General features: G+C 41.7%; 1 protein-coding gene across 1 annotated transcript in view; it reads right to left on the bottom strand.

The window, feature by feature from the left end:
- Nucleotides 1–10,668: 10,668 nt before the first annotated feature.
- LOC140195711 (uncharacterized) overlaps nt 10,669–12,473 on the bottom strand; it is a 45,159-nt gene continuing 43,354 nt past the window's right edge. Inside the window, exon 7 of the mRNA XM_072254422.1 lies at nt 10,669–10,794. Within this exon, the coding sequence (XP_072110523.1) occupies nt 10,669–10,794 (126 nt within the window). The remainder of the gene's footprint in view (nt 10,795–12,473) is intronic.

A 12,473-nucleotide genomic window follows, 5' to 3' on the forward strand; every position in this document is an offset into this window, starting at 1 on the left:
ATTCTAGCCATGACCAACTTCGCAAAGTATTTCATCACCATAGATGTGAGCGCTATTGCACGACAGTCATTAAGGCAGCTCACAAAGTTTTTCTTGCGCACTGTTATAATAGTTGCCCTTTTGAAGCAGGTGAGAACTCTACCAACCGTAGCAGCGAGAGGTCAAAGATGTCTTTGAATACACCCGCCAGATGGTTGGCAGAAGTTTTCAGAGCGTTACCAGGTACTCCATCAGGGCCTGCTGCCTTTCAAGGGTTCACCCTCCTGTAAGACAGCCTGATGTTGGCCTCCAAGACAGAGATCACAGGGTCATCTGGTGCATCAGGGATCCTCACAGATGTAGTTATAATCTCACTTTCTAAGTGGACAAAAAGGCATTGTGCTCATCTGGTAGTGAAATATTGCTGCCATTCATGATGTTGGCTTTCACTTTGTAGGAAGTAATGACCTGCAAACCCTGCCAGAGTTGATGTGCACCTGATGTCTCATTCAACCTCACTTGGAACTGTTTCTTCACTCTTGAAATAGCCTTCCACCAGTCATACCTTGTTTCCTCGTACGGACCTGGGTCGCCATACTTAAATGCCACAGATCCAGCCCTCAGTAGACCATTAACCTCCTGGTTCATCCATGGCTTTTGGTTTGGGAATGTTTTTGTTGGCACACACTCAACCACACAGGTTTTAATGAAATGAGTAACAACTACGGCATGCTCATCCAGATGAAACTCTGTATACAGTCCAGTCCACCGAGTCAAAGCAGTCCTGTGCTTCCCTTGTCCATACCTTTTTGGTCCTCACTACTGGTGCTGCAGTCTTCAGTCTCTGCCTATACTCATGGAGTAGAAGTACAGGCAGGTGATCAGATTTTCTGAAGTCTGTGTGGAATAGCACAGTAGGCATTCTTGATGGACTTTATTCCTTGGAGCATAAGAGACTAAGGAGTAAACTTATAGAGGTGTATGCAATCATGAGGGGCATAGAAAGGGTGAATCCACATAGCCTTTTTCACAGTATAAGCGAATCAAAGTGGAGTAGTGGACATAGTTTTAAAGTGAGTGGTTTAACGGGACCTGAGAGGCAACTTCTCTGCATTGACAGAGATGCATATATGAAACAAGCTGCTGGAAGTGCTTGAGATGAATCAAAAACATCAATAACAATTTTAAAAAGATACTTGGACAGGTACATGAAGAAGTAGGGGGTATGTGGGCAAATGGAACTAGCTTAGATGGACTTTTCGGTCGTCATTTAATGAAGGGATGAAGACCCATATTCTGTGCAGTATTACTCTTTAACTAATTATGAATATGACAAAATTGTTAGGCATTGCCCTAATCTGTGCTAAAAATGTCCAGTATTTTTATTGATTTTTTAACAGTATCAATAGCAAAGCCACTTTTATTACCTGTCTGTAAATGGCCTTGAGAAAGTGATAGTGACCCATCTTCATGAATTGTGTTGCTAACCTACATGCTGACATGGGCTAATAAATAACAAATAATATTAGCACAACAAATGTCCAAGAACTTACCACCTTTAACAAGAGTGAACCAACATTATCATTGCTGAGTTTCATTTTTTGAGAAGTTGTGAATAGAATTCAGCTTTGTGCAATCAGTACTTTTGGCCCTATGATGAAGGAAGGGCATTAAAAAAGTCATAGAAGTTGGTTGCTCTGAGGACCAACCATATTTCCTTCGTGATGTATGACTTCAGCCAGTGGAGTGCTTTCCCTCAGCTGCTCATTGATTTTCACTTGTGCTTCATGATGCCAATTTTAGTCAAATGCCACTTTGATGTGAGGATGGCCACTCTTACATTTCCTCTGGAATCTAGCTCTTTGGTCCATGTCTGCAAGTATCAGTCAGGATTATGTGCTGCCATTCTCCATCCTCAGAAACAACACCATTATTATTAAAGTGAGTGGAAAATAGACAAAGTACAAAACAAATTCGGATATTTTGTGTGCAAGTGATTCATAGAGATACTTAGTACACAAATAGGTTCTTTAGCCCACCAATTCCACAATGACCATCAAGTGCATATAATTACATTCATCCTCCCCAACCAATTTTATTCTACAATTTTATTAAAGGACAAATATGCTTTAGTTTAATGGAAACACCAGAGATGCAGATGCTGGAATAAGGAACAACAAATATTGAAGTTTCACCTACTTCTTTCTTTCTTCCTTTTTTCCCCTCTCTCCCTCCTTCTGATCCCCTCCTGTTGTATTCTTGTTCCCTTTGTCACAATGCCCCTCCAGTCCCCCATCACTCATGAAACCCCTGTTTACCGGGCATCTCAGGAAATGGGATTCCTGGGTCCCTCACTAACAGCCACTGGACTCCACAGTGAGAAACCCACCTTTCTCAGGCTCCGGGTGTATACACTTTGGTCCTGCCAAATCCATGAGGTTGGGATGTCTTGCCCATCCCAACCCTGGTTTGTGTGAGTGCTGTGTGATTTACTGACCCCTGCAATCATCCGTCGGCAAGAAATAACACATTGTACACTGCATACAATTATAAAGAAAGTATATCTTATGACTATTAACTTAACCAGAGAATTATTAGTGAGAAGAGAAAAAAACAAAAAGTGCCAATTATAATTAAACAATTAAATGTGCATGTAAGTTGGAGCTCATCTTGAACTTGTACATAACTCACACACTGGACCCTCGGTCTGCGTGAAAGCACACACTGCCTTTCGAATGTCACTCGAAGTCCACCTCAAACAAATGGGTCTCCCACGGGAGTATTGATCGACAGGGATGGCATCTACAGCCATCTTCCCTCCTGTCTTCTCCCAGCTATCACCATAAAAGGCCAGGACTCACATCAGTGTCCCTCACAAAACCTCACTGCCCAGCGTTCTCTAGAACCTTGTGCCAATTCCACCATCCTGATTGGCTGACACCACATTCCTAAGTGGAACAAGAAGGCTTCATATCTCAGCTCCAACCCAAACAGACTGAAAGCAGAACAGACATAGAACATAGAATAGTACAGCACAGTACAGGCCCTTTGGCCCACGATGTTGTGCCGACTCTTAAACCCTGCCTGCCATATAAGCCCCTCCTTAAATTCCTCCATATACCTGTCTAGTGGCCTCCTAAATTTCACTAGTGTGTCTGCCTCCACCACTGACTCAGGCAGCGCATTCCATGCACCAACCACTCTCTGAGTAAAAAACCTTCCTCTAATATCCCCCTTGAACTTCCTATCCCTTACCTTTAAGGCATGTCCTCTTGTATTGAGCAGTGGTGCCCTGGGAAAGAGGCGCTGGCTGTCCACTCTATCTATTCCTCTCAATATCTTGTATACCTCTATCATGTCTCCTCTCATCCTCCTTCTCTCCAGAGAGTAAAGCCCTAGCTCTCTTAATCTCTGATCATAATGCATACTCTCTAAACCAGGCAGCATCCTGGTAAATCTCCTCTGTACCCTTTCCAATGCTTCCACATTCTTCCTATAATGAGGTGACCAGAACTGGACACAATACTCCAAGTGTGGCCTAACCAGAGTTCTATAGAGCTGCATCATTACCTCGCAACTCTTAAACTCTATCCCTCAACTTATGAAAGCTAACACCCCATAAGCTTTCTTAACTACCCTATCCACCTGTGAGGTAACTTTCAGAGATCTGTGGACATGTACCTCCAGATCCCTCTGATCCTCCACACTACCAAGTATCCTGCCATTTACTTGGTACTCTGCCTTAGAGTTTGTCCTTCCAAAGTGTACCACCTCACACTTCTCTGGGTTGAACTCCATCTGCCACTTCTCAGCCCACTTTTGCATCCTATCAATGTCTCTCTGCAATCTTCGGCAATCCCCTACACTATCCACAACACCACCAACCTTTGTGTCGTCTGCAAACTTGCCAACCCACCCTTCTACTCCCACATCCATGTCGTTAATAAAAATCACGAAAAGTAGAGGTCCCAGAACTGATCCTTGTGGGACACCACTAGTCACAACCCTCCAATCTGAATGTACTCCCTCCACCACGACCCTCTGCTTTCTGCAGGCAAGTCAATTCTGAATCCACCTGGCCAAACTTCCCTGGATCCCATGCCTTCTGACTTTCTGAATAAGCCTACCATGTGGAACCTTGTCAAATACCTTACTAAGATCCATGTAGATCACATCCACTGCACTACCCTCATCTATATGCCTGATCACCCCCTCAAAGAACTCTATCAGGCTTGTTAGACACGATCTGCCCTTCACAAAGTCATGCTGACTGTCCCTGATCAGACCGTGATTCTCTAAATGCCCATAGATCCTATCTCTAAGAATCTTTTCCAACAGCTTTCCCACCACAGACGTAAGGCTCAGTGGTCTATAGTTACTCTTATAGAACTGTCAAAATGAACTACCTACAGCATACCAGTAAAAATCTTAACTGGGGCGTTACACTCATTTCCACCCTCCGTACTCATCTGCCTACCACCCACATACTTCACACACCTTTCCCCTCTACACCTGTTTCTGGTTCCATCTATCCTTTGCTTCTCACCTGAACAACCAACTTCAATTATTTTATCTTTCTTTTCTTGTCTGTCTCCATCTGCCTCTTGTCTCCCAGCTCTACCCCTCTCTCTTTCTGACTTGGGTTGTTCTGCCCAACTTTTGCGACCTAATGCCCTCTGGTTAGACCAAATGCACTGGTCTTGTCTGTGAGTTTGATCACTAGGTTGGGATTGGTGCAGAGTGAATAGACTGCTCTCTGTTCAGAAGGGGTTCAAGGTTATAAGTAGATTTATTATTGAAGTACACATATGCCACCATATGCAATAATGAGATTCATTTTCTTCTGGGCATTCTCAATAAATCCAATAACCACAATAGAATCATTGAAAGACTGCTCTAACAGGGCAGACAACCAGTATCCAAAGACAACAAATTGTGCAAACACAAAAAGAAAGAAAAAAAAAATAATACTGATTAGTCCAGACATGAACGTACCCAGATTGGGCAGTGCTCTGGTCAGTGTCTGTTCTCCATGTTAGAGACGGCTGAAACTACGAACTGGCAGTAGGTATAAAAAGTAATTCCCTTTCATTTCAGAAATGGAGAGAGCGCTGGGCATGACAGTAAGTGAACCGTTAGTGGTGCACTGTTGGATAGGCGGGCAGGCACCGTGAAACCCGATAAAGATACTGCTGGCACTCAAAGTAGCCCACCAACACCACAGGCTGCGACAGCTGCAAGTGTTTCTCAGGGAAGCAGTCCTGTTGCTGTGAGACCACTCAAGCAGTTAGGAGAAGGAGGACACACATGAAATGGTCATTAGAAGTAACCATATTAATAATGCGTGAATATTGCCGAGTTACTGAACTTGAGAATGACACGACAGGAAACAGGGACAAACCTCATCAACAGTTACACAGTAATATCTATGTAAATCTTCAGAAAGCCACAATACTAAACACCAATAGAATAGTCTGAAAGTTTCTAGCAATTGACAAATGCGCGTGCTTGGCTATGCCCATACCTCAGGTTTTACCAGCTTGAGCTGAGGAAAAATAAATAACAATAACCCTGCAACATTTGATGAAGCATTGGCGTACTGTAATCACCCTATCTATTAACAACCATAGTTATCAAAATAAACCGAGGCATTTTCCAAGGCAACTTTCTAAGCCCACTATGGTCTGTCTAGCTTTAAACCCACTCTCTAATTTACTGAATTGGACAAAAATTAGCTATCAAATCAGAAACAACGAAATGAGCTATACCTTTACACACCTTATATACATGGACGATTTGAAAGTATATGCTCCTTCATAAATTAAGCTAAAGCAATTAATTCAAATAGTAGAACTATTTTTGAAAGACATGAACATAAACTTTGGTCTGGATATGGTGGTGGCATCCGTTAGTCTCGCGAGACCATGGATCTGCGCCCGGAAAGTCTTGTTTTAGTCTGTGTTAGAGCAGCATCTGTTGTGGCTGTAGAGGCCCACATGGGAGTGACAGTCTCGGCTGCAGCGACTGCACTCGAAAGCGCTGTCCTCCAGTGTTGTCTTGGTGCTGTTTTTCCGACGAGTGCGCTTTTCTTCAGCAACAAGCCTCAGCTTCTCTTCTCCTCTTTTTAGACCTCTGCGTAGTTCCAGTCTCCAGTGAAAGCGATTGCTTGCTATGTCCTCCCACCTCTCGATGTTCATTTTCAGTGACTTCATGTCTCTCTTGCAAACTTTTTTGAAATGAAGATGGGGCCGCCCTTGTGCTCTCTTGGCGGGGGCCAGTTCCCCATACAGCAGGTCTTTTGGGATCCTCCCATCTGACATGCGGTGTACGTGGCCCAGCCAGCGGAGACGGCGTTGTTGGAGCAGGGTGTAGAGGCTGGGTATCTAGACGTGGGCCAGGACCTCATTGTTGGTGACTCAGTCAGTCCACGTGATGTCCAGGATGCGTCTCAGGCTGCGAAGGTGGAAGGTGTTGAGACGCCGCTCTCGTCTGTAGTAGAGGCTCCAGGTCTCGCTGCTATAAAGCAGTGTGCTGAGGACACAGGCCCTGTAGACTGCAACTTTGGTGTGCGTCGTCAGCTTTCTGTTCTCCCAGACTCTCTTTGTCAGCCTGGCGAATGTTGAGGCTGCTCGTCCGATCCGTCTGTTGATCTCTGGGTCTAGGGAGAGGCTGTCTGTGATGGTGGAGCCAAGGTATGTAAACTAGTGAACAGCTCGTAGTTGTTGATGGTAATGGCAGGGGGGTGCTCAACGCCTTGGCCCAACACATTGGTTTTCTTCAGGCTGATGGTCAAGCTGAAGTCCTGGCAGGCTCTTGAGAAGCTGTCCATGAGGCGTTTCAGTTGCTCTTCAGAGTGTGTTGCCGGTGCCGCATTATCTGCAAACAACATGTCCCTGATGAGTACTTCACGAACCTTGGTTTTTGCCCTCAGCTGCGACAGACTGAATAGCCTCCCGTCCGATCTGGTGTGGAGGTAGACACCATCAGTTGATGTTCCAAAGGCATGCTTCAGCACGACTGCGAAGAAGATGCCAAACAGGGTGGGGGCAAGCACGCAGCCCTGCTTCACACCACTGTGGATGTTGAAGGCCTCGAAGAAGAGCCATCGAACTGAACGACGCCCTTCACGTCTGTGTGGAATGACTGAACTATCCTGAGGAGCCTTGGGGGACAACCAATCCTGGCCTGGATAAATGCAGCATTAAACATAAAGAAAGATAGAATCGAGCTAATAGAATACAAAACAGAGCAGCGGGATACAATACATCCAATGGATAAATATGAAACATACAAGTATCTGGAATATCAACATGGAAAGAAAATAGATCATAATGTGATAAGGGAAAAACTTTTGACAGAATTTACTTAAGAAGATCTGCCAGAGTGCAAGAGTAAAAATATAACAAAGACAATAAACACTAGTGCTATATCTATATTAATGTATTCTTTTGGCATAATATCTTGGTCCAAAACCAAACTGGAAAATTTACAAAGAAAAATAAGAACTGAAATGACAAATTTCAGAAAACATTATGTACATTCGAATGCGCTTAAATTAACACTACCTAGGACAGCAGGGGGAAGAGGAATACCAGACATTAAAAATCTACAACTGTCAGATAAAACTTCTAAGGATATACTTTCATCAAAAAAAAACAGGAATCAGCCCTCCACACAAGCATATGCAATTCCAATAAGATGTATACACCACTAAACTTAAATGAGAGCACAACCCAGAAAAATGAATACATTATTACTGTTGAAGAAAAAGTTAACCAGTGGAAAAGCATGAACCTCCACAGAAGACATCTCCACAATCTGAGTAGACTTGATGTCGACAAGGAAGCATTAAATGCCTGGCTCAGAGTTGAAGACCTCTTCCTAGAAACAGAAGGGTTCTATGCACAACACAGGACCGGGTGGTTAACACAAAAAATGATCAAAAATACATAATAAAAAGACCAACAAATTCAAGATAATAAATACTGAAAATGCCAAGGAAAACCAGGAACAATCCAACACATTGCTGGATCCTTTAGCAGTTTAACACAATCTGATTATTTATACAGGCAGAATCAGGTGACAAACATCACACATCAAAATATTGCTTTAAAATACAAACTCATAAATGAAATCACACCTGACTATAAATCCAAGCCTGATACAGTTTTAGTCAGAATACCACATATTATATTACAACTGATCAGTTATTACAGATAGGACAATCCATAATTAACTGTCCAGATACAATAATGCAGGATAAACAAGCAAGAACAAATTATTTAATAGATATAGCCATTCCAAGCACACAAGGTTACAGAAATTAATGTGAATAACACCAAAAATATGCTGAATTAAAAGAGGAAATTCAAAGTCTTAAACAGGTTATACATTATCCTGATAGTAATATCTACAACTGGTGTCATCCCAAAGGAACTACACAATAGCATTAAACGATTAGAGCTACACAGTAATATCTACGTAAATCTTCAGAAAGCCTCAATACTAAACAGCACTAAGGTTTCAAAGTTCCTAGCAATTGACAAAAGTGTGTGTGATTGGCTATGTCCATACATCAGGTTTTACAAGCTTTAGCTAAGAAAAAAACAATAATAATAGCTTAAAAAGAAGGACTAAATATTGAGGACATGAGATGAAGATCCTTGAAAGTGAGGCTATAGGTTGTGGGAACGGTTCAATGCAAGTGAAGTTGAGTGAAGTTATCCTCTCTGGTTAAGAGCTTGATGGTTGGGGGGGGGGGGGGTAACAACTGGTCCTGAGCTTAGTAGTGTGAGTCCAGAGGCCCCTGAACCTTCTTCCCTGAAGGTAACTGTGTGAAGAGAGCATGACCTGGGTGGTGAGGGTCCCCGATTATGGAAGTTGCTTTCCTGCGACTGCACTCCATGTAAATGTGCTCAATGGTGAGGAGGGCTTTACCTGTGGTGCACTGGGCCATATCCACTACTTCCTGTAGGATTTTCTATTCTAGGGCTTTGGTGGTTCCATACCAGACTGTGATGGAGCCGGTCAGTATACTCCCCACCACACATCTATGCACTTACATGCTGGGCCCAGGACAGGTCTTCTGAAATGATAGCACCAAGGAATTTAAAGTTGCTGACCCTCTCCACCTCTGGTCCCCTGATGAGCATGGCTCATGAACATCCAGTTTCCTCCTCCTGAAGTTAATAATCAGCCTCTTGGTCTCATTGATGTTGAGTGAGAGGTGGTTGTTATGGCACCACTCAGCCAGATTTTCAATCTCCCTCCTTATACTGATTTGTCACCACCTTGGTTATTTCTATGACAGTGGTGTCATCAGCAAACTTGAATATGGCATTGGAGCTGTACTTAGCCATACAGATGTGAGTGTAAAGTGAGTAGAGCAGGGGACTAAGTGCACAGACTCGCGTTTGTGGTTCACCAGTGCTGATGAAGATCGTGGAGGAGGTATAGTTGCCATTCCGTATCGTCTGCAAGTGAGGAAATCAAGGATCCAATTGCACAATGAGGTATTGAGGCCAAGGTCTTGGAACTTATTGATTAGTTTTAAGGGGATGATGATATTGAATGCTGAGCTGTGGTTGATAAAGAACATCCTGATGTATGCACCTTTGCTGTCCAGAGGTGCCAGGGTTGAGTGAAGAACCAGAAACGTGGCATCTGCTTGGGATCTGTTGCTCTGATAGGCAAATTGGAGTGGATCTAGGTCGCTTCTCAGGCAGGAGTTGATATGTTTCATCATTAACCTCTCAAAACACTTTATTACTGCTGTCGCCCATGTTTCTTGATTTAACCTTAGAAGAGGTGATGTATTCAAGCCCTGCCACAACTGTTGAGCACCCTTCGTTGATTCAAGTTTAGTCTGGAATTATCACTTCATCCATGAGATGGCTTTCTGGAGATCATACCTGGACCTCTTGTAACTTTCTTCATCACCAGACTTGAATGCCTTTGATCTGGCTCTCAGCAGATTGCACATCTCATGACTCATCCTAACTGGGGAAGACGCTGAATGATTTTGCAGGGGCACACTGATCTACAATTGTTTTAATAAAGTATGTGATAATCATGGTGTATTCATTCAGATCCACATATGAGTCCTTGAACATGGTCCAGTCCGCTGACTTGAAATAATTCAGTAGCCACTCCTCTGCCTCCTGCAACCACCTCTTTGTTGTCCTAATCTCTGGAGCTTTTCTCTTTAGCCTCTGCCTGTTTGCAAGTAGGAGGACAGCCAAGTGATCTGATTTACGGAAATGCAGTCTGGGCATGGAATGCCAGGCATTCCTTATCTTAGTATAACAGTGGTCTATTGTGCTGGGATACAGGTTATATGCTGATGATAACCTTCAAACAAGCTTGGCTGAAGTCCCTAACTATGATTTGAAATGCTTTGGGATGGACTGTTTCTTGTTTGGAGATGACATCATGCAGTATCTCAAACGCTTGATTACAGTCAGCTGCTGGTGGTATGTAAACTGCGGTCAGGATTATGGGGAACTCCCTTGGAAAATACTCTTAAGTATACCGCTTTTGAATTATTCTTACTACAACCCTCAGCATGTAATATCCCTCTAGCAATGTACTTTTAAATCAACTTAATGATTGACAGATTTCACAATCTTCTGAAGGTCTCAGTGGACAATGTAGATAGAGCACTTTAAGTGGATGTAGGTTCATCATCTCTCAAAACTCTTCATCGCTGTAGATGTAAGGCAATGCTACTGGATGATAGTTATTGAGACAGGTTACCACATTCTCCTTGGGCAACTGTATAATTGAAGCCTGTTTGAAACAAGTGGGTACCTCAGACTGTCAAAGCAAGAGTTTAAGGATCTCAGTGAACACTCCAGCCAGTTGATCAGTCAAGTTCTTTAGTACTCAGCCAGGTATCTCATCTAGGCCGGATGCTTTCCATAGGTTCTGTGGATGCTCATACATCGGCTTTGGAGACTGAAATCAAAGGATCACTGGGAACGTGGGAGTACCTGATAGTTCCTCCATATGTTGATGGTCAAAAAGAGCCTAGAATACTAACAACTGTAGGTCTCCCTTTTTTCAGCTTTCATGGGGGACAAGACAAGGTTGTCCATTAAGTCCTTTGTTATTTAATTTAATATTAGAACCCCTTGCTATTGCTCTTTGTGAAGCTAAAAATATTCATGGGATCTTTGTGAATGAGACCATTCATAAGACTTCTCTTTACGCTGACGACTTATTGGTTTATATATCTAATCCCGAAGAATCTATTCCTGCCTTGCTAAAATTATTCAATGAATTTGGAGGTTTTTCAGGATATAAAATAAATTTTAGTAAAAGTGAATTGTTTCCTTTAGATGAATCTGTCTCTATATATAATACTTCTTTCAAAGTTACAGGTTCTTTTAGATATTTAGGTGTTATAATCACTAAAAGATATAAGGATCTTTATAAAGCCAAATTCGTTCCCTTGGTAGACTCTGTGAAGTATTTATTTAGTAGATGGAGTCCACTTATATTTTCACTTGTCGGTTGTATCCATATAGTTAAAATGATGATTTTACCAAAATGTTTATATTTATTTCAGAACATCCCTGTTTTTTGACTAAGAAGTTTTTTTGATCAGATTGATTCTATTATTTTATCTTTTATTTGGAATAATAAAAGACCAAGAATTAGTAAATGTCACTTACAGAAGTTGAAAAAGGATGGTGGTCTTGCTTTGCCTAATTTAAGAATGTATTACTGGGCTGTTAATGTGCGATACATGTCCTTTTGGTTATATTGGGTTGATAAGAACGACCGGCCAATTTGGGTAGACTTGGAATTGAAAGCTGTGAAACAGTTTTATTTAACCTCATTATTGGGAGTTGCTTTACCTATACAATTAGCTAAAGTTGCTAATTTAAACCTATACCCTGTGATTAAGCATTCTTTACAAATTTGGCTCCAGTTCTGCAATTTTTTTAATCTTAAAAAATTTATACTTTGTAGTTTAATTTATCAAAATTACTTCTTTAAGCCTTCTTTGAGTTATCCAATTTTTTTACTTTGGAAAAATAAAGGTATTAATTATTTTCTGGATTTATTTAAAGAAGATGGATTGATGTCTTTTGAACAATTAGTTGATAAATATTCTCTTTCATACTCCCACTTTTTACAATACCTTCAAGTTAGACATTTCTTACAAAAATATTTAAGTAATTTTCCTTACATATTGGAAGATGACCTGTTAGATACTATTATGAGTTAGATACTATTATACTATTTGATGGAGGGTTCTATTGGAAGAATTTATAATATTATTATTACAATGGGATAAGAATCCTTTATTTAAGATTAAACAGGATTGGGAAAAGGAACTCAATTTGACTTTTATGACAGAAGATTGGACACAGATTCTGAAGCTGGTTAACTCTTCTTCGATCTGTGCTAGTCATTTGCTGATTCAATTTAAAATTGTACATCGTTACCATTTGACAAAGGAGAGACTGTCTAAAATATTTCCTAAT

This window comes from Mobula birostris, chromosome 3, assembly GCF_030028105.1.
Source record: "Mobula birostris isolate sMobBir1 chromosome 3, sMobBir1.hap1, whole genome shotgun sequence".
Classification (NCBI taxonomy): Eukaryota; Metazoa; Chordata; class Chondrichthyes; order Myliobatiformes; family Myliobatidae; genus Mobula; species Mobula birostris.